General features: G+C 37.9%; 1 protein-coding gene across 8 annotated transcripts in view; it reads right to left on the bottom strand.

Moving 5' to 3' along the window:
- NETO1 (neuropilin and tolloid like 1) overlaps window positions 1–23,976 on the bottom strand; it is a 126,522-nt gene that overhangs the window by 42,980 nt on the left and 59,566 nt on the right. For 6 of the 8 annotated variants that reach the window (XR_007121998.1, XM_047698242.1, XM_047698239.1 and 3 more), the window contains 3 exons: window positions 17,263–17,304; window positions 17,016–17,143; window positions 6,207–6,435 (listed from right to left, as the gene is read on the bottom strand). Coding sequence is in view for 7 of the 8 variants with exons in the window: in XM_047698242.1 (XP_047554198.1) it covers window positions 6,207–6,435; window positions 17,016–17,143; window positions 17,263–17,304 (399 nt within the window). In the remaining variant the exon portion in view is untranslated. Of the gene's footprint in view, window positions 1–6,206; window positions 6,436–15,613; window positions 15,655–17,015; window positions 17,144–17,262; window positions 17,305–23,976 lie in introns of those variants that run through there. The other 2 variants (XM_047698244.1, XM_047698245.1) reach the window with 2 other exon arrangements.

Raw genomic sequence — 23,976 nt, 5'->3', positions numbered from 1 at the left:
GTCCCACCTCATCTCTCTGCCAGCATTCAGCACTTATTCTGATTTTTAACACCTCTGCCACCCAGAGAAGCTGACAATTTTCAAAATCATTGGGTCCTAATTGCTTTTTGCTTAAGGGTTCTTCCCTCCATGTGTCCCCCTCCTCTCACAAGCTTCTACAAGCAACAAGAGAAACCAAGCTATTCCTTCAACGCTCTCCGCTGTAATTTTGCTTTGCCGCATGGTCACTGTTAGTCACTCACCAGGTGGCCTGCTGCATGCCTGCAGGACACAGTTTCATTGAGCTTTCTTGCCACTGCCAAACAAAGACTTCCCAGCCTCCAGTTTCTAACAACATACCCCTCCCACTTCTGTCCCTGGCAGCCCTCTGAGTCCAGATTTACTGTGTCCATCTAATTTCGGCTTTTTCTATCATGCTCCTCAAAATTTAACCAACCCTTGACGCCTACCTAATCCAAGGCTGCTCCACATCTTGGGTATCTGTTATGGCAACAGCTCCCTTTCAGCACCAAATTCAGAGCTTCACTTCTGCCGTGTAACAAACCACCACAAGTTTAGGATCTTAAAACAATACCCAGTTATAACCACACGTCAGAAGCCTGGACACTGGGCCCTCCGATAGGGTCTCATAAGGCGCAAACAAGGTGTTGGCTGGGGCTGTGGTTTGCACCTGGGTCCAGGGTTCTCTTACTAGCTCGCTCACTTGGGTGGCAGAATTCACTTCCTTGCAGTCCTATGACTGAGGTTCCCATTTTCTTGTGAGCTGGTGGCCAGGGATGCTCTGAGCTCCCTGAGTCACCGTTCACAACGTACCTGTCCACACTCTTTCTGTAGGTCAGCAGCTGAGTCTTCACCTTATTTCGGAGAGCTCACCTGATCACTCAGGTCCGCCCAAGGTAGTCTCCCTATTGATGAACTCAGAGTCAATTGATTAAGGGATGTAGTTACATCTGCAAAATAACTTTTGCCACAGAATGCAACTGAATCACTGAGTGATATCCCAAGGTTCTCATGGGTTCTGCCTACTTCAACGGGAAAGAGATGTGAGCGACTTCCATACCCAGAGGTGGGATCTTTTGGTTCATCTCAAAATTCTGCCTTCCATGGAATCCTTCAACTTAAAAGTTTTTTTTGTTTTTGTTTTAAGATTTTATTTATTTATTTGACAGGGAGCAAGAGATCACAGGTAGGCAGAGGGGCAGGCAAGAGGGAGGGGGATGCAGGCTCCCAGGACCCTGAGATCATGACCTGAGCCAAAGGCAGAGGCTCAACCCACTGAGTCACTCAGGTACCCCTCATCTCAGTTTTCCTTGGAATTTAGATGCTACTGTATGTATATCTTCATTGTAAATAAACCTATCATTTATATTTGATACAGTCTTTGTCACAAAATAATACAAAACTAAATAAATTATGTCATTTTGGCAAATTATTTTATTTTATTTTATTTAAAGATTTTATGTATTTGACAGAGAGAGATAGGCAGAGAGGCAGGCAGAGAGAGAGGAGGAAGCAGGCTCCCTGCTGAGCAGAGAGCCAGATACAGGGCTTGATCCCAGGACCCTAAGATAATGACCTGAGCCGAAGGCAGAGGCTTTAACCCACTGAGCCACCCAGGCACCCCAGCAAATTATTTTAAAAACATGCTACAACCTGAAAATGGACAATTTGTTTTTCACCTCTTTTTACTTGTCTGATTTTAAGAGAAATACGTTATTCATTAATCAAGTATTAAGTGACTAAGATTTTATTGTGCAAAACCTCTCAATGAAAGAAGAGTGACAGAAGGTGGAATTTCAGAATTACTTACGTCATTCATCCCTTCCAGTCATTGCAAATTTATGTTACACAGAAAAGTCTCAAAAAGTTTGGCAGGCAGCTCAATTTGAACACATTTCAATAAGATTTCCCTTATGTATATTTATACAATTCCATTATAATTGGTTATGGATTTTCATATATTAAGTATGTTTAATATTGAAATTATACTAACAATAATTAAATTTCTAAAAATTGAGTGATTCTTAGAGCAAATCAATGACTTATAAAAGGTGATTCGGGGCTCCTGGTGGCAGGTCAGTTAAGCAACTGACTCTTGATTTTAGCTCAGGTCATGATCTCATAATCATGGAATGGATCCACACATCAGACTCCATGCCCAGCAGGGGTCTGCTTGAGATTCTCTCCCCACTCTCTCTCTACACATTCTTTCCCTTCTCGGGAACTTATTCAGATACAAATGCAAAAATATGATGATTGAAAGTATATTTCTATTTGCATTAGTCTCCAGATTAGCATGTTCCAGAGTAGAAGTCTCTTGTTATAATTTTACATGCATCTAATCTTGTAGGTCATATGGAAGTGGTATACGGTATGATCATAACATGTTCATATGACATGTAGACCTCAGGTGCAGCAGAAAGGACCAGAGGATCAAACGTCCCTTTGTAAACGTATAAACCAGTGCAGACATATCTGTGCTATATGGGTGACGTGTAAGTGCTATCTATTGTTATTGCCATCTTTATTACGATCATCTTCAGAAAATGGGAGCTCTGTCATTCCTTACAAGGGACAAAGGTATCCTAAGCTAATGAGCTTAGCACCTTTGGAATCTAGTCTTCAGTCCTTGCCACAGTAGTGTTCAGTCCCTAAGCATGGAGTTGAGGGTGCGCTGGGAAATTCAGTTAAATTCCTGGATCTTTTATTATTCTGTTTCACTTCACAAAATGTTTGGGATTGAAATAGATGGACCCTAAGCTGTCCTTTAACACCTAAAAATATAACAAACATAAAGCAAAATCAGATATATACATACACAGAATGAACTAACAGGGAGGTGGGTGGGCGCTGGGCAAAATGGGCAAAGAAGGTGGGAGATACACGTTTCCAGTTATGGAATGAATAAATCGTGGGAATAAGAGGCACAGCATAAGGATTACAGTCAATGATACTGTCACAGGGATGTCATGGGACAGGCGGAAGCTACACTTGTGGTGAACACAGCATCATGTATAAACTTGTCAAATCACTAAGTTGTATACCTGAAACTCATGTAACATGGGGTATCAATTACAGTAAAAAAAGTACATCGTATGGTCCCAAGACCTTTGACAGATATTAGAATATTGTTGAATATGCTACAAGCACTTCTGAACACTGCACTGGGGAATACTACCTTACAAATGTTGAGAACCAAGAAAAATATCAAGGAACCAAGGAATCAGGGAACCAAGAAAAACTCATTATTTGACTATGACAAAGCTGGTCGCTGCTTTCACAATTCTAATCTTTACTCCATATGTATGCAGGTGTGTATGGAGTAAGATTAGAGAAATATATTAAATATGAATATTAATGTGTATTATGTAATTATGTATAAGATAGTATATTATCTATAAGCTATATATATATATGATCTATATTATATAAACTTTATACCTTTCATCATCAAGAAAAACAAAAATGTAATGCAACATACTCTCCTAGGCACTAATATTGAATAAAACAATACCATTTGTGGAACTTGAAACTCTCTAAATAGAATTCCTTTGTCTCCTCATTAAGAGCCTTTAAAATGACATAACCACTCATTTCTGAGTAGTAGCACTGATTGAAGTTCTGTTCTTGTTGTTTTGGAATTATCATCTCATATCTGGAATACTTTGATTTCAATACAGAAAGACTTAGTCCATCCCCACATCCTTCATCACACAATGACTTTGATTTTAGGCATATGCTATGGTAGATTCCACCCAGTTTTAGCTGTCCAAAAAAGCAAGAAAAAGCAGAATATTCAAATGCTGCATAGGCAACATGACGCAGAGGATAAATTTGTTCTAATCGAAGCTTATTGTAAAGTGATGAGATAATCACAGAGAAAGCTTCGTAACACTCATCATTGAAATGAGAGTGATAACCCACCCCTCGTGCTGGAATATAAAGGATTGGTGTGCTTTCCTCCCACGGACGAAGAAGGCCAAGTTTTTTTCTGAATTCAACATTGAAATGTCCACCCACTTGAAGGACTTCTGGAGATCATTTACGTACACGCACGAAAACTCTATTTTTTAGCTCAGATAGAAATACTTCTAATGGCATTTGCACAGTATGATATAATTCACCATTTCTTGCATAAGCAGAATTCTAAATACTCACAGAACTCAGTCACTGTTAGAGTTGAATTGGACCTTCAAGGTTTACCAGTCCTTTCCCTACAAAACACTGACATTGCCCCTCCTCCATTCACGTAACATGATGATTCATTTTCCGACTGATCACTCTGCATCCAGAGCCCATATCCTCCATGGGAATCCATTCAGTTTTGGAGCATTCCTATGAGCTAGACATGTTTTTCTTGAATTTCACTTACATGTTTCCCTAAAATCTAGCAAACAAATCTCAGCTCTCAGACAACATAAGTCTAAGGTAGTTATCACATTTCAAACAACAACAACAAAATCTCTAAGATAAACACTTCTCCTCCTTTGACTTGGTCTCATGTTTCCAGTGGCTCCTGATTCCTGCTCAGCCTCTTCTAAGTGATTACTCTCCTCCTCATTCACAAAACCCAAAAAAGAACAGATTATGTCATCTGCAGTCTTCCCATGAGATGATCTCCTTTGAGTTGTTTATTTCAATTTCCTTAATATAAGCTAATACTGCTAAGCTATTTTTGTCCATTATTATTATTTTTTAAGTATTGGCTCAAAATGAATTTGAATGAAATACAACTTCAGGAAGTCCTAGGAGTTAGGGTTCTTCTATACTACTATTGTTTTAGTCAATATTTGAAAGATAAAGATATATAATTTCATTTCCCCCTCTTACCTTTCATGGTACAGTTTTGATAAAAACTGAAGATTTTTGCGATACTGTTTAAAAACCTGATAATATTCTCCAACATATAAGCTAACCCTACTATATGTGTATCATTTAAATTAAATAGGAGTTCTCAACGTATTATCATCCAAGACTGAAAAGAGTATCGAATAAGCACCTTTAACCTCTCACCAAAGGCAAGAGCTATTGTCCACTGCGGAGTAATCATCAGTGAGGACATTAAATGTGCTATCTTGTAGCCTGAAATTCTTCCTACTCTAGTCAAGAAAATGACAAGTTTCGTTTTTGTTTTGTTGTTGTTGTTGTTGTTGTTTGTTTGTTTGTTTTTGACCCAATACCTTGCTGAAATCAAGATGCACTACCTCTAACCTGGATCAACCACTGAAATGAGGACGTGATGGGAACATGCTGCTTAAATCTGCAATAACGTTGGGCAAGATAATTTGCTCCATGATGGTATCAAGATTTAGAAAGACTGAGTGACATTTGGTACTTCTGGTGTCCTAGAACTCTCCAACTGGGTAATTAGAGAGGAATTTCACTATATAAAAGAATGGTCCAGTATATTTAATATTTATGAACTGAAAAAAATATTGCATGCTGTGCCTATCACCGAGAAATCCTGGAGGTTTCAAAAGCATTTTTTTTTCTATTTAATAAATAGATTGTTTCAAAATACAAGGCTCTGATTTCTTAAAGCTGAATTTTTCAGGATTTTTTTTCCTTTGTATAAAATTATTAAATGTGAGTTATTCAGGGTTTCTAAAGAACATTCCAAATATATCTATTAATATGACTCATTATTTGTTGGAACATCATTTTCTAAAATTGCTGTCCTTTGCACATAACTCTGGATATCACCCATTGTGCCATTTTAAATATTTTCTGGAACGTTTTCTGTTTACTCTCTTCCCAAACAATTCTCTCTCTTTGCCTACGTTAATGGGAGCCCTATCCTCTTGGACCTATTTGCAGTACGTGGGACTACAGGAGGAGCTCACTGAAGAGAAGCTACCAAATATTTTTGCACAGGTTTTTAAGATTTAAACTCAAACTTCATCAGAAGCTGTTCCAGTTCCATACACTTCGTAAGAGGTAAAGCAAAGAGAAACACAACTGTCATTTCCCGGTTGAACGCTGAGCTGTCTTAAGCAAGGCTATGATGCCTGTGCAGAAGCAGGTCATCAAAAAGTGATCTGTGACTCTCTCCTGTCTCTGGGCCCAAATGACGGAAAGGGAATCTCAGAAAGAACTCGTTAGGCACACCCTAGTGTGCTCGCACTGCAAGGAGAAACACCGCGAGCCGCTGGCGGGTCCTGCCGCCTGGGACCTCTTGAAGGACAGTCAAGGGCAGGGGTTCTTACGTTCTTGGAAGGATGTGAAGAGCATCTGAAATCGGCTGTTCCGACTGCCCTCATCCGCCCACATGCGGATGACGCCAAGACCCGTGCGGAGCATGACGTCATTGGCCACGGTGCTGCAGAACTTGGCCTTCAGGTCCCCCACGGAGCTGCTGCCGTCATATACAGCCACAAAGTTCCTTTTGCATTCGTTTGAATTCTGCATCTCATAGTCCAAGAAGCGTAAGTAGATCTGTAACATAACAACAAAGATGCAGTAATTTCCTCAAATCAAAACAGGAAAGTAGTACAGCGAGCACCAGGCTTTCTCTTTAGTCTCACAAGTCAGTCTTGATTGCAATCAATCTTACGATGTTTCGCCTGTGGGGCGGAGGAGGTAAAGATGTACAACTAAGATCAAACCGTGCTTAGTATTTTTTTCAAATGTTATTTTCCTTTCTTGACGTATGTAAGTGTATGGAAATAAATAATCTGTATTACTATTAAAGGAAAACAGAAACGGTGTCAAAATATAGTCTCTGATTTCACTTTGTTTAAATCATTTCACAGAACCACACTGTTTCCTTTTTAAAGTAGAGCACATTAAAAAGAATAAAATAAAAGAGAGCTAATCTCTGATTATTCTTGCCACAACATAGAGTCAAGCCATTTAGTGAAGTCCACATAAATAAAAATTAAATTAACATTTAATGAGTAGAATGGCCCTGTAACCTACTCTATAGATTATTTTTAAATACTCCCAACTACTCTATACAGTTTTATTGTCCTATTCAGATGATGAAACAGAGACTCAAGTGGTATACACTGGACATCAGACATGGTCTCTCTAACTCCCTAGGCTATGAGCCTTCCACAATATAACACTGCTGTGGACATGCTGTTTTATGATCAACAGATTTTATCTGACTCTGTTCCAGTGTGCTTTACAAAATCATAAGCAATTAATTCAGCCAAAGATAGGTTTGAAAAGAAGTCATCAGTCCTTTCAGCTACTGGTTCAGCATTATCTACAACCTGGCCTCTAAGTCACTATTCAAGGCACTGAGGAAATGCAGGTGCACAAAAGAACGAGGCTCAGTATTGAAAGTATGTGTTCATTAAACCATGACACATGGACACAAAGTCATACAGACAGAAGTGATATAAAGAAAAAAAAATCTCTGTACTATGAGAGGGATATCTGGAATGGCTCTGAAATAAAGAAAGCACCCTTCACAAATATCTACTAAGCCTTTTATGCTTTCTTTTTTTTTTCCCTTTTTTTTTTTTCCTTTTATGCTTTCTAACATGAAAAGCTATGGGCTATCTCCTCTCAGACACCCTTCTATTATTAATGTACCGTGGGTGTAAACTGAAGACATGTGTTCACCTAAATATCCATCTTTTTCATCTCAACACTCATTTTGGCTTATTTATTCATAAACTATGAACCCCATACAACAAAAATTTATTGGGTTCGTTTGTCTGCCTTAAACTTAAAAGTTTCAGTATTTCAAATTAAAAAAAAGTCCTCCTCAACATTCTAACTGAATCGGGCAGTGATACTTGTTAATTTGAACTTCAAAAGAGTTGTTTCCATCTCTGCTGGCAGGTCGGTCTATGATATTTCAATAGTCTCCAGCTGGCCTGGATCTGTCCAAGGTTCTAATTTTCCAGTCCACTTCCAAAGCCCAGGCCCATCAAAGTTATATTTCTAAGAAACAAATTTAATAATCATACTACCATCTTTTAGCTGGTATCCAAATGGTTATAATTTTAAAAAGTTTAAAAACCATGACGTGTCAAATTTTTTTTCTCATGTCTGAACATACCATATTTATTTTACAAAATGCCATCCTTTCTGCACAGGACATCAGTTAAATGTGAGTAACCATTCCTTCTTCTCTGCCTACTAAGCTCTTCCTGGTTTTTCAAGGTCCATTTCAATGGTTACACACCCAGTCCAGAATATCCGTGGCCTCCACTCCCCAACCATGGCAGAATTAATCTATGCATCCTCTATCCTAAAATATTATTTTGAACTTATTTTAAGCTTTAGTTACAGGTTCTACAAAATTTTTACTACTTTTACTTTCCTAAAAAGCTGGGGCAGTGGCATACATTTTTGCATTTGAGGCATCAAGCCACGTGTTGTATATACTAGGCGTTCCATCAAAGTTTGTGAGGGCATGATTGTGAATGACTGACTGATTGGAGAATTCTATTTTGCTATTGATTTCATTTGTTTATTATCAATCGACTATTGACTGGGCCCCTGTATGTCAGAATGTTTAAAGTACTATAAATAATAATTATATGGAATAATTGACATTTTATTATTTGCAGTAGGAAACCAAATGCAAAAATCCCCCAGACAAGGTGTTTCTTTATAACTCTGAACTGTCAGAGAACCACAAAATAGTATGCTGCAGACTTTATAGGAGAGAATGGACTAAAAATAAAGTGTGAGTCCCAAGTCAAGAAATACTCATATAACCTTGAGGAAGAACAACAGAGAAATAGGGAGAAATGGGCAAAAATTGAGAAACAGTGGAAAGCATTTGAGTTTATGATGCTTTTCTTGGTGAGGTTTTCACACAAAGGTAATCTGTAACATTGTAGTTGGAGCTACTCTAAAGTTTCCAAACACTTTGATGCTAATTTTAACTGCCATTACTACAAACATAAAACATATGCCCTAAGAAAGCCTTCATGTTCCCCACTCCCAGGTTATGTTCTACTTCATTTTATCAGAAGTTCAGCTATTACTCACGTAACCCATCTGGGACGCACTCTTCCCAACCATTACTTTCCTGAAAGCTATCCAGGAAATCCCCAAATGTCTCCTTTAAGAAGGCATATGTGAAAATGTTAAACCTTCCAAGTTTTCACTAACAACTGTGTTTTTCAAATTTTCACATGGATTTATGAAAAGGGATTGGGTCTTTCAGATGACCTTTACCAGGAAGCTGGAGCAAAGGAGACAAAACAGCTTGCTTAAGGGATGGAAGCAATCGATGTGGGAGCCTTAAGTAGGATTAAAATACCTAACTCTTGTTTTAAAGCTCTTTTCACTATACTACATCACCTGATCCTGACCTAAAAGTAAACAGACTGAAAGTACTATAAAAATATAAATACTTACAAAATCTAGGGATTCTTATTAGGTAATATAAACTTATTAAATGTAATAAAAATCAAGTATATATTTATATTCTCAAATACTATACAATCAACCCAACCTCAAAAGAATTAGCCATCAAAAGAATATGAATTATAATTGTAAATACACGTAGTTATCAGCAGGAGGAAACACTGAGTAGGGTACATGAAAAGGTCCTTTGGAGTTCGAACGTAAAGTAACCCCTCCCTCCTGTGCCATTTCAGAGCTACAAAAACCAAACAGTCTGCCCACAGAAAGAGAAATAAATCATTTGACTAATTTAAGGAAGAAAGATATTTGAGAGGCAGATGTTTCCAGGTTGAGTGAGTCAGTGGCCTAAGGTGCCTGCCCTCCTATTTTGAGTTTCTTACCCTGCCTGAAGAAACCCAGCTTAAAATGCTAATTTATTATTTGCATCCCAAAGTGGCAATAACTTAAGACATCGTGCTAATACATGATTTCAGTCCAATCTCTCGACAACAACAGACACTTGTTATAACCATTTTAAAATGAAAAAGATGAGACTGGGAGAAACTAAGTAACCTTTTCAAAGTGACCCAAGCCCTTAGGTGACAGATGAGTATTGAACAGAGATCCCCCTGACGGTTTCCTCCTTTGTACCATGCTATGCAGACTGATGTATTTGTTTTTAATAATTCTCACAGATTTATATTCTAGAAAGAAAATTATCATCTTAAGGAAAACAAAGCACAACCAGATAAATGGCTAAACCAGCAAAGCCAAACTATTTCAATTTTCCTACAGGGGCGAGGAAACATGTTGACCATCCAGATAAAAATGAGATTCACGGAAAATAAATGTGTCCCACTGAAAGAAAGGCTGTCTTAAATTTTCTTAAAAAGAAGTTTGTTTCATAGAAGGGCACTGCTATAGTTAGAAAGGCAATTTGCATATTCAGCCAGTGGTTTCTCATTTGACAGCTCAAGAGAGTGTCCACATTTTTCCATACGAGGCAACTGACTGGTATTCTCACATGAAGTTCAATGACAACGGTCTAAGCACTTCTATATTTAAAGGCCATTCTTAGACAGGACACCATTTATAGAGGAAGTGAACAGTTAGTCTTTTGAAAATGACTTTGAGGGGCGCCTGGGTGGCTCAGTGGGTTAAGCCTCTGCCTTCGGCTCAGGTCATGATCCCGATCCCAGGGTCCTGGGATCGAGCCCCGCATGGGGCTCTCTGCTCAGCAGGGAGCCTGCTTCCCTTCTTCCCTTCCTCTCTCTCTGCCTGCCTCTCTGCCTACTTGTGATCTCTCTCTGTCAGATAAATAAATAAAAGTCTTTATAAAAAAAAAAGAAAGAAAGAAAATGACTTTTAAATGGAATTGCTAGACCACCTCTTAAAGGGACATCAGGAGTGACACACATCCACATTGTTCAGTGGTTAAGAGGACATGAGGTAGACGACCTTGAGGAGGAAGAAAAGAAGGTTCTGTGCCAGACTGGTCATATTTAGAAGACATTTTCATATTACAACCATTGTTTTGTGTCTGCATTTTAACTACTGTATATATAGATGACCATGCTAAGTACATTTTTGAAATATCTACTCTTTCCAGATACTCTGAAGTGCCTGATATGTGTTGAAAATAGAGGTAGTAAAAAGACATTCTAATAAATATCTTTTTGTTAACATTCAAAAAAATTTTATATATTTTTTATTTTATATATTTTATATATTCACTTCTTTTTATGTATTCACTTTTTAATATATATTTTGTATATATATTCACTTCTGAATATATATATTATATATATATCTTATATATATATATATTCACTTCTGAAGCATTCCATTATTTTTTTAACTTCATTTTTAAAAAATCATTTCGGAAAAGATACAAAATATGCCCCTGGCATATTTTGGTTTACTGGGTGCAGTGCTATTGGTCCAAAAGCCAACTGTCCATAGCCAGAGAAGTGATCGAGCTTCCCCACACTAGCTCTAGGATACATCATATAAAAGCCTTCCTTAGATTGGGATTTAAATGATATCTGGCCAGCTTAAAACTTGTGCCATAAGATCACCAAGGGGGAGAATGCCCCATGACATGGGTTTTATTTAAGGTGGAAAACTACAGAAAGCTCTTTAGTCTCTCTGCCGAGAAAAAGGGAAAATGATAAACAGAATCATATATAACTCCAGTAAAATGGTCAGATTACAATCTCCTCTCAGTGAATCATTTTGATGCATTCTTCTTTCTAATCAATCACAGGGTTTGAGCTGACAAAATGATTTATTGAATAGGACCGGAGAAGCTTCAGAACACATAAGCAATTTCTAGTAATATCTGTCTTCTAAATCACACTAATATGGAGAGCAGAATCCCTTTTGTGTACTTAAGGCAAGTAAATCTAGCTAACAATTTACTAAGTAATATATTTACAAAAAAACATTTAGTACCAACCTTTCAACCTGGTCCTTCCCCTTGTGTTGCAGTGAGATGCAGAAAACAGACATTGTTTGGGGCAATTATTTAAGACTTGCCAGAACAGTTTTCTCCATGAAAATACAAATTAAATACATACACACCACAGCCTGAGAAATGCTGTTCATGGTTTCAATACTTTCTACTTTAATAAATAAAGCCACATTCTAAAAAATGTGTAGCTCAGAACTTCCCTGTTTACTGTTTGATTTGTGACTGGACATTCCAGGTCTTAGAATTTTAGGTTCGATATCCCATGAATCTGGAGGCTAATAGCAGCATCCCCTTTATTCAGAGGAGGAAATCACCACATCATATTCTCTGAAATGTTGAAATGGCACCTCCTATAGCAAATCCTGATGGGAATATTAAAACGATTTTCTGGCATGCATAAGCAAGTATCAAAACACTCCATCTCCAAAATCTGATTGTACAAAACTGAGATTTCAGTTAAAAACAAAGTGAATTGTGAGCTGTTCATTGGTGGTTATCTAGCCAGTTAAAATTTCCATTTTGTTGACTCAATTTTTATTTTCACTTTTAGAGATAATAAAGGAAGACTCAGTCTTTAGAACCCTAAAATTTATCATTGTAATCAATTATAGTTACTACTCTTCATCTGCTGTTAGTTTTCTCCTTGTTCTGTAACAAGTTCCCAGAAATAGAGCAGCTTTAAACAAGACCCATTCAGTATCCCTGAGTTCTGTAGGGTAAGTGACTGGGGGCTGGACTGTGTTCTGCTAAGGGCATATGAGGCTGAAAAACCCACCTGCTTGCCATTCTAGGATCAAGGTACTTGTTTCCTTGATGCCCATTTACCAGGGATCACTTTTAGCTCCTAGAAAACGTTTTTAGTTCCTCTGACTCCCCCTTTTGCCTACAGCCAGAGAAAATCCAGCTTTTAAGGGGCTCATGTGATTAGAATAGGCTCACCTAGATAAACTGTCTTTTAATTAACCCAGAGCCAACTGATGGGTAACCTTAATTGCATCAGCAAAATCCCTTTTGCCAGATAATTTAACATAATCAGGTATGTGATATTTTATATTCACAGTCACTGATTGGGCTGGAAACCTTGGGTGTCATCTTTAAGATTCCACCTACAATTAAGTTCATCATATAATTTACCTTAAAACAACTTCACTATAAAATATTGACTTACTATATTTGTCAAGTTTTCCTGTTTATTTAATGCTAATTTTATTCAAAACATTTTTGACCAGAGTAACAACACATTAAAAATTAATGTTAAGTTTTAAATGATGGGTAATTACTAAAAGCTAGAGTTTTATTATCCCAACACCTTAATCATTAAGTTAATCATCTTCATTTGTGTACTTTTATTGTCCCAACACCTTAATCATTAAGTTAATCATCTTCATTTGTGTACTTTTATAAGTCTTGGATTTATCTCTTTTTCTATCTTAACAAATTTGACAATTCCCTCAAATAGTTAGTGTGGTTTGGTGACACCACATTGGACTGCGAGTCAGGAGACTGAAATCTTGCCTTAGCTCTGTACCGACAGACCAAATACTTGGGCAGTCACTTACCATACACTCACCAAGTTTTGGTCTTGAGGGGAGTTTAATATTATCTATGCTAAAGAACTACCTCACTTTTAAATTATTGTACCAAATCTTTGCCAAACTTTATTTAGATTCCTCCTTATGGAATATCATTTGGTTTTTGAGCAGCTCCATTATTAAAACTAAAGACAAACCTTCTTTATATCAAACCAAAAGCTATATATTTCCAGTTTCAAGCATTCAAATAAATTATAGTACTTGAAATCATGCAGATTAACCCTTATCCTCTTGTTCTCCTGTCATATGAGAGTCCTTCAAATGTCTGAAGATTGCCACCATGTCCATTTTTCTAGATACACATCAGTTTGTTTTGTATTACATGTTTTAACTGGATGACAGATGTTTCACTTGGTACTGAGTATCTAGAGATACATTAAGCTGCAGCCTTCAGGGAATTAACATTCAAATAGTTACCATGATGTGATCACCCAAAATTCTTTTCTGTCAGTTCTCTTCTGTACCAGATCCAGGACAAGATACCATAACGCCCTTCCACCATCCTTGCTCTAGAGTCTACACAAAGAGATCTCTATATTCCATTATTAGCCCATATAAGACTTGATGATCATGTCTCAGCTTATTTATCTGTTAAATGAGTTAATCAGGAGCAGATTCCCAACGTTCTTTCTGGCTCTAGTATGCCAAATTCTAAGAAATCTGGACTAATCACATTCTAATTAAAGGTGGTCATCTGTATGACTATTTTCTATTTGTCAAAAGTCTGAGAAGCAATATAGCCTTGATATAAATTTTAATAGAACCCCAGGAAACTATTTAGCACTTGCATTGTGTAATATGTTTCAATTCCCCAGTTATCATTCAAATATTCACCACGAGCCCCTTCAAGTTAACTCAGGCTTTGATAGTCTATCCTCATAAGCTGTTAGGAACTCCACAAAAATAGAAAGCCCACATAGGCAGTCATATCCAGTTCTTGCTTTTCTCCACAGTTATTCAAAGCCACTTCCTATCTTCTAACCTTTAATTTGACGGAGAAAGCCTGTCACAATAGAGTCATCTTTGTCCAGCTCTGCAGGCGGCTTCCCCTTTGGGTCACAGAATGCCAAATTCTGTAACAGACAGGTACACTGGGTATTGTTGCTCTGGAATTGTACAAAAGACAGCCTATATTTACCAGCTGGAAAAAAAAACGATGTGTGTTTACACTCCCATCAAAGCCCTCTCTTTAACACTGCCGTGACAAAGATGCTGCTTACAGCAATGAGGAGGGGCTCAAATGTTTCCAGCTGAAGAACTTTTTTTTTCATCTTTCATTCATAGAGTTTAAGAAAAATGAATAGCACTTGCACGTGAACCCACAGATTACATAAGAGAGAATAACACACTGCAATCTAGCTCCTTTATAATCCAGGGAGTGCGTTGGCTTTTATGTCACGAAAAGTCTTTGATTTTTTTTTTTTTTAAAGGAGGAATCACTGGGTCTTTCTTGATAATACAATAAAAGTTTTCAAAGATTTGCACAGATGCAAAGAGACCCACCAGGGGCAAAGCTGGAAGAGGGAGCGTGGCTCTGAATGTCTCTGACGGCGATGTCAGGGCAAAGCGTGCCGCACTTATAAATCGTATGCAGACCCAGAGACAGATTCCTTGGAAAATCAAGTGAAAAAAACCAACATACTTCCTGAAATGCCAGCCTCCTCAAAGATGCCTCTATCCCTCCCCCCACATCCTGAATATCCAGCCACCAAATTCTCCTCTATTGATCTTGAATCTTTCTTCGGCCTGTCTACCGTCACCAGCTAGCCTCAACCATGGGGCTCATTGCCGTATCTTCCTCCTGAGTGTTCTGTTTGCAGTGTTCATGCCTCTGTCCCTGCTTCCCAGGGAAAAGCTCTTTTTCCAGAATGCAGATCTGATCACATCGATTTCCTGCTTCATGCTTCTCTGTGTAACACTAATGCTACTGGAATGAATCCAGGTTCTTTACAGCCCTTGGGCTCAAAGACTCACCATCGACCTCCATACTTTTATTCACCTCCATGCTTTTATTTGGTCACATTCAATTACCTAATTCCTAATTGTCTGCTGATTCTATGGCCCCAGTGCTCTCCCTCTACCTGGGGAGCCCTTCCTTGATCTACCTGACACAAAGCTGTTTCTTACTAAGAGTCACTGGACACTCTGGCTGAATTTGATTCCACGTTTGACTTACCTCTGCAGCTGTATGCGACTTCCCGCTCTCTCTACTACACCTTAGGGACACCTCAATGCTCATGGCTCATTCCTTGGGTTATTTGGTTACACATTTGTCTAAGAATTAAACAGGAAGAGGACAGGGGCTGGCATGCTTTCTTCATCTCTCCAACATGATGCTCGAGACTTTACAGAGCCACTAAATCTATTAATTAAATAACAAACTGTTTCAACCTCAGTAAAGTCAACGACAAACCTAATAAATCAATAAGGCCTAGTTGAAACTATATAACTGAGGAATGACAATACAGGAAGGGAGATTGGCAAATAATCAACAGTCCCCACTGATGATAGTGACTGACAGAGTCACTATCCCCAGTATTCCTTAAAATTTCAATAAGAGGATAACTATGGTTGTTCTAAGGAAGTAGTTCCAAAATAGTGGTTTGAGTCTGAATCTGACCCATAATGTATTTCGTTTAATAGCATGTAAATTTACAATTTAAAAAACGTATTGCAGTATTTAAAAATCAAGGTGATAACATAAAATGCTGACTTCCCTGTCATGAGAACATTGTAGGGCTTGGTAATGTTAGACCAAAATGTTCTCATAACAACAATAAAAAGTAGCTTAATATGATCTCCTTGATATGAGGGAGAGGAGATGCAACATGGGGGGTTGAGGGGGTAGGAGAAGAATAAATGTAACAAGATGGGATTGGGAGGGAGACAAACCATAAGTGACTCTTAATCTCACAAAACAAACTGAAGGTTGATGGGGGGAGGGGGTTCGGAGAGGGGGGTGGGGTTATGGATATTGGGGAGGGTATGTGCTATGGTGAGTGCTGTGAAGTGTGTAAACCTGGCGATTCGCAGACCTGTACCCCTGGGGATAAAAATATATGTTTATAGATTTAAAAAAAAAAAAAAAAAAGAAAGCAAAAAAAAACCACTTAAAAAAAAAAAAAAGTAGCTTAAGAGGCAGTGAAGTCCTGGCTGACCTCTTTGCTTGGTCCAGGCTCTCCCAAGTCCCGTTCACCACAGCCCCCCAGCCTTATCACAAGATATTTTATATGCCAGAGTTATGGGGTTTTGGCAAGGCCTGGACAATGTCTTCCAAAGATTCAATATTAGGTTGAAAAGTGAGCAAAATACAGATACTGACAAAAAAGGCATAAATGTGATTATACTTAGACCCACAGCTTAGGTATAGAATTTCAATCCATTTTCCAGAGAGGGAGGGGTGTCACATTAGGGTCTCTTGTCCAGGTGATCTTTTCAAAGCACCTTCTCCATATTATTCATGGCATCAAAAATTTCTTTGGATGGGGTAAGACAAGTTGCATTTCAAACTAAAGTAAAACGAAAGCTTATGATTGCACTCTGAAACTCACTAAGCATGTCCAGCTGGTTCAAAGCAAAGGGTGCTCCAGATACTTCCCAAGCTGACTGTCAAATGTTTTCACCTTCAGACTGACCTTGGATCGTGGAGGTGCCCGGATGTACCACTTGCAATCCACAGCCTCACTAGCAGAAGCTTTGCCTTCTTTCATAATTTGTATAGATTCCACAATTCCTTCAGGACCGCCCATCTCAAACTCACATGCTAAAATAACGAAATGCCAAACAAACACACAAAAATGGAGCTTGAATAATAAACCAAAAGTATATTTCAGAGCAGAAAACAAAGACCTCTGAACATTATCGAGTATCTATTTTACCAACCTGGTAATGGTTTCAAAACTCCAAGGTCCTTAAAGTCAGGATCTTAAAAATTGAGAAAAAGATAATTAGTCTTATTTTGCATTTATTCCTTAAAATGATGGTGAGTAATATACCATTAAATTATTCAAGAATCTGCCAAAAAATATACTAAGAGAAATTAAATGTTTAAACAAAATACATGATAACGTTATGACAGAATTATTACCACAGCGTTTTTATCACCACACAAGAAGCCATTTTTAAAAACCTTCCAATGCCATTCATCATCTAGGCATCAAGTAAAAATATTATTCATTGTCTCTAAGTCCATAATCAGACACCAGACGGTTTTGTAAAATGTATCCATAGGTAAGTCAAGCTTTGAGTAAACTTCCATCTATGACACATATAATCATTTTGTTGAATTTAACAGATTTTGTAAGTTGTTGAAACACAATTTTCTTTGCCACTGAAATACTGGAAGTACAAATTTCATCTGTGAAACCAAGGGCCTCTGTCCCCCAGCAGAATGCGCTATGCTGTTTCCAGCAGACATTTTTCCTTAACTTTTTAGTCCATGCTAGCTTCCAAAGTGTTCCTCAGTAGACGCTGGGTCCTCTCAAGGCCAGCTCCCTCTCTGGCTTTCCCCTCACCCCACCCCAGGTCCACGTATGTGTCCTTCTCTGCTCACGTACTTGGGGGAAGCTTGACTTATTGTGAGCCTCAGAAGCGTTCTAAGTGTTAAAAGCCATCATGGTGGGCTTGTTTCCATCTCCTGAAATTGATTTTGAGGTAAGTACGCAACCAGTGAAATGTAATGGTAAGCCATTTGAAGGATTTTTGAGAAAGTTTTCTTCAGTAATAAGAAGAAACAAGGCATATAGTTTTCTGGCTCCCTCTGTGATCTGGCTTGTATGGGGTACCTTTGGGATCATGCACAGTGGTCAGCTTATGATGTTGATAGGGACTAATGTGAGGAGATGCTAACTCTCAAGGGGGAGCAGAACAGAAACCTGGAGAATGCAAATCCTTACGGACATCACTGGGGCACCGTATTCAACTACCCTGTAGTCACGTTTTCCTCCCCCTTTTGCTTTTTGAAACAATGTACGTCCTTATAATTTCAGTTACTTTGAATTGGATTTTCTTTTCCTTAAGGATAAAGGCATTAATGGCTATGAAAATTTTTCTTGGAGACACATGGCATCCAATTTAAAGGACTGTGAAATTGAATTTCTTTATACTATTAAGGTGTTGGCTATAAATTAAAAATCTTATAAAGTTAGAAATATATTGAGAGACACTGCTCGACAGAAGTCTAGGGCTGAAATATGAAAGGGCAGCACTCTCAGGAGGCAATAATTTCTTGATATCAAGACTGTGTGTGCATAGATGTCGATGTGTACCTAGGGGTGCTCCTTTATATGTCCGTGTGCCTGAAGATGCCAAGCCCGTGATTTCCAGTGACTGTATCACTGTCCTCATTTTCATTACAGTTTTTTTTTCCCTTATTTTCTTAATCAATAATACATACTGATCTATTGAAATTGACAGGCCTGGATAAGCCAGGCCACGATTCAGTTAGGTCCACTACTTAGGTTCACTTTATTATAGAACCCAATTGCAATGTGGTAATATATTTTGAATTGATACAAACTCCTTTGTATAAATATTTTGAAAACAGTTCTTCTACCTTTTAGAAGGAAGGAAGGAAGGAATGGGGGGTGGGGAGGAAGGGAGAAGGAGGGAAGGAAAAAAGGAAAGAAAGAAAGAAGGAAGGAACGAAAAGGTAAAGAGTGAGGGAAGGAGGGAGGAAGAAGTAACTGTATGCAATTTCCATGAAAGATGCAGAAATGAGGACCACATAGCTAATTTGGATCAGGATATCCCCAAGTGGATTTTTTTTGCTTTATCTAAATTAATGGATATTTGGTTATTCTTTTAAATATATATATGATATATATATGCAATGTATATTATATATATATATATATATATATATATATATATATATATATATAATTTGCGAGAGGGAGAGAGAATCTCAAGCAGACTCCCTGCTGAGCAGAGAGCCCAACATAATGCTCCATCTCATGACCCTGAGATCACGACCTGAGCAGAAATCGAGACACACATGTTTAACCGACTGAGCTATCCAGGTGCCCCTCAAAAAAGTGTATATTTAATACCTACTGTGTACAATAAAAGAACTATGCTTTGTACAGAATTACTCAGATTGTTTGTCACCACTAAGCAGTTTTCTTGGTATTGAAGAGACCCAATATTTCCCCCTCACTTTTACATCAAGCTTGCCCACCTCAGTATTCCAGATTCTTTATTATGATGTCCCTTTCACTATTTTGCATAACATTTAATAATAGTCATTATAGGTTCGAATGTTTCAGCTGGCATGGCTGTTCCTATGATTCTTGTGGAAATGTAGCTGGTATTCCGTTTTCTGGTTTGAAGGCTAACATTTGTCATTTTTATAACTTGTGCTAGACAATGTTGAGAGAAATGCCAGTTCTGGGAATTGAAAATTTATTTTTGTCTTTGTATTAATGGTGAGAGCACTGATGGTTAGGAACAGGCGGGGGGAGAGAGGGAGAAATTGTTTCTGTACTTCCATTTGAATGAACCACCAGTAATAGCACAGTCACAATAACAGATAGCCCTATGACCTGCAAAATAGAAAATAAACGATACAATAATTTTTTTAAAGCAGACTACACCAAATTTAAGAACGCTAAGATTAGTGGGGTTTTTTGTTGTTGTTGTAGTTGTGTTTTTTGTTTTGTTTTGTTTTGTTTTGGTTGTTGTTGTTTTGTTGTTGTTTTGGGGTTTTTTTGCCCCAGGTTGTTTGTGGGCGATGACAGAAATGATTATGCAGCGGCACAGTGAGGTTAGACTCAGTAAGCCACCTTCTACTCTAGACCTTCCCAAAATGTTCTCCGCTAAGCAACCCAAATAAACTTTTTAAAAATATAAATGAAATCGTTATATTCACCTGGCTCGTCACTCCTCATAGCATAAAACCACAGATCTTTCTCAAGGACTGTAATTCTCTGTGTTCCTGCCCCAACCCCCTGGCCCAATGTACCACAGGCTCTGGACTTCTCTGTCATCTCTCAAAACACATGGAGCCTTCCTGTTCCTCCGGCACGTGAGGCTGTCCCTCAGCTCTCAGAACCTGCTGTCTGCTCCGTCTACCCTGCCCCCACACCCCCTGCAGCTCTTTGCACAGCTGGATCCTTCCCCTTCTTCAGCTCATGACTAGAGTACTGTCTTCTCAAAAGACCTTCCTTCATGCGCCTCTCTAAAATAACTCTACCTCTTACTTTATTTTCTTCCTTCATGGTTTCTTTAATCAAAACCCACTATTGTTTTACTATTGGTTTACTTTCTTATTGGCCGTTGACTCCCACCAGACTATAAGGAAGCACACTCTAAGGGATTTTTTTTTTTTAAAGATTTTATTTATTTATTTGACAGACAGAGAACACAAGTAGGCAGAGAGGCAGGCAGAGAGAGAGAGAGAAGCAGGCTCTGCACTGAGCAGAGAGCCCGATGTGGGGCTCGATCCCAGGACCCTGGGATCATGACCTGAGCCGAAGGCAGAGGCTTTAACCCACTGAGCCACCCAGGCGCCCCTCTAAGGGATTTTTGTCTACTGCTCCTTGTCTCCAAGACCTAGAATACCACTTGGACATAGTGGGAGCCCCATAAATACTTTTGAATTTAGCGTATTTTTCTGTGTATATAAAAAAGACAGTGACTTTATACCAGGTTGATTTTCCTATACTGTTGACGTATTTACAACACATAAAACTACCCCTTTCCAAATCAGAGGCTCCCACAGTAAACTATCGAATTAGATGCTATATTAAGGACTAATCTCTAATCGACAAAACCCGAGTCTCTTTCCTTCTGGGCACCAGCTGACTACACTCCCCAGCCCCCCTTACAGTTGTGGGTAGCTGCGTGGCTGAGTTCTGCCCAGTGAAATATGGACAAAATGGCTGAACTTCACTCGAAGGTTGAGCCATAAAAACTACTTGAAACAATTCTCCACTCCCTCTTCCTCTCTTCCATGGTCCACCTCAAAAGCCATATGCAGAAGACAGAACACCATCAGTCTCAGCTCCCAAATGAATATGTATGGTGGTTTCCAGACCCTACATGCTATTTGATGACATCATCACTACTATCGTTACTGAAATATTTGCTTGCATTTCCAAGAATATTCTTAAGGTAGTGAATTTAGGGTATAAATGATGTACATTTCCAGAGATTAATCCAGTTAATTTTTAATAATTTTACTGGACACTTACTGGCTTGGTTTAATTTTCCCTCCTGTAATCTCTGTAATCTCATTCTGTCCAAGACACTGTTATTATGAAATTTAGAGTTATATCTCTAACATACATGAAATCACAACCAGAATTTAGGCAATTTATGTCTTATTTTATAATTATATACATATGTAAAATATTTTAAATTTTCTCCTAATTTTAAAATTTTCATCTAACTATGACTATTATGAAATTCCATAATATTTTCACTGAAATAAAAGAAATATATCTGTAATGTATTCTTCTTCCTGTGCAGGGGAGACATTTGTTGGAGATGGAGGAGACTGACAGCCTCCTGTCTCCACCGTCCTTTCACAGTTTATTTCGAAAGCTGGAGAAAAGGAGACACTAATATTCCAAAGAGGCCTCTTACTCATGAAAACGAGAAATCTACTCCCAATAAGATGGGAGAGCTGTCCATAAGAAATGAAAATATGACAAAAGCGATCGTCCCTTCAGTTTTATAGATGGTAATAATTTTTTATTGTGATTTACTTTCTAGTCATTTTATTGTGACAGTTTGATTGCAACATTATTTTGAGATAAATAATTTTTTAAGAAGTAATGAATACTTCAAATGCAGACATAATCAGTTCTTCAAAAGCTAAAAATCTTATATTACACTTTTGAAACTAAAACTGATAAAGTCCCTGAGGCATCCTACAAAGTAAGTTATTGTCCTGCGTTGGCTGGAGAAGCACACATGAGAGAGGCCAGACTAAGAAGACAGTGCATGGATGCCATTGCTGGATGCTTACTGGATGGGTAATCAGAAAAAAAATGAAAAAACAACAAAAAACAGGAGTCTGCTGCTTTCCGGCCGTACAGCAACTTGCTGATTTAAAGTTTTAGTTTTAAACAAGAAGAAAGACTTAACATCTTGTCTACAGAATTTTATTTTTGTGTAACAAATAGATGTCCAGACATGGGTGAGCTTGCTTCTTTTGCTCGAGCTCATCCAGTGTCACTGTGAGCCAGTCATCAACGACCTTCTACGAGAATGCTGGGCAGCAAATGCTAGCTGTGCTGAAATATTCAAATTGTTGGAAAACTTTTGAATTTATGAATTACGCTGGAACATCTGTGTTGACATTTGCATCGACGGTGCAAAAGCAACGGTAAATAAACTGCTGATGCCTTAGCAGGATTCAAGACAATGGCATCAAACCATAGCCATTAGTATTTATTGTATAATTCGTGCCCATGCATTTGTGGGGGTAGAGAACTAGTTTGCTTAAAAATCTCCTCGATGAAAAAGTGCTATTTTTTTAAATCTAAAATTTTGAATACATGCCTTTTCTGCAGAATGAACATAGTGAATCTGTTGACTTTAAGAAAAACAACTGACGATATTTGCTGCCAAAGATCAAATTCAAGCTTCAAGCAAAGAAAATCATATCCATCACAGTGTATCTGTCAGATACACAGACACTGTGTATCTGACAGCTTCTCAGTACTTAAAGTATGTTTAAATGTGATTGTTGAGTAAATGAACAAATGTGATTTTTGATGTTCAATAATGAAATGGATCAACATTTGGGAGATTTGCGTTACAGTGATCCAATAATTGTCAAAGAGTAATGCATGACCTTAAGAAATCCTGCATGGGTAAAAACGCCATAGACAGATGTTAAAGAACAGAACACAAAAACTTCATCGATACAGTTTCACATTCCTCGTTGCAACTAACCTTTTAAGAAACTATCACTTTTTGAGGTTTGAGGTAGTATTCATCCGAAAAGGCTATGAAAATATACCTCCCTTTTTCAACTACCCATCTCTGTGAGGCTGAATTTTCTTCATTTGCTCCAACCATAGGAATACATTGTGACGCATTTAATGAAGTGGATGTGAGAATCTAGTTGTCTTTTAATAAGCCAGACACTAAGTAGATTTCCAAAAATGTAGAAAAATGTAATTCTACTAATTATTATTTTAATATTTATTAATATGTTAGTATCAATCAATGCCTTTAACATATGATTTTATGTTGCCACAGTATAATTTTTCTATGAATTAAAAAATAGCTATTTAAAATGTTATCAGCTTGAATGTCTAATATAATAAGAATTGACTGATACGGCCATATAAGCCAAAGCACTTTGAGGTCTTCGATATTTCATAAGAAATGATAGGGGTTTTAAGACTAAAGTATTGCAGTTTGACCCTGCTAACCCCACCTTTGTATCATGGGTAAATGTCTTCTTCCAACAAAATTCAAAGTTGCAATTTATTAACTCAGGACTGTGTGATACATTTATTTCATATTCAAAAGAAAGTTTGACTGCTAGCCATATTGTAGATGGACTTTCAGTAAATTAATGTCTATCTGATTAGACTATCACTGAACCAAATCAGAGGTATCTTCATTTCATAAATGGGC

The sequence above is a fragment of the Lutra lutra genome, chromosome 12, assembly GCF_902655055.1.
Source record: "Lutra lutra chromosome 12, mLutLut1.2, whole genome shotgun sequence".
Taxonomy (NCBI): domain Eukaryota; kingdom Metazoa; phylum Chordata; class Mammalia; order Carnivora; family Mustelidae; genus Lutra; species Lutra lutra.
The sequence above is the reverse complement of the archived record's forward strand: the minus strand, read 5'-3'. Positions and strand labels throughout refer to the sequence as shown.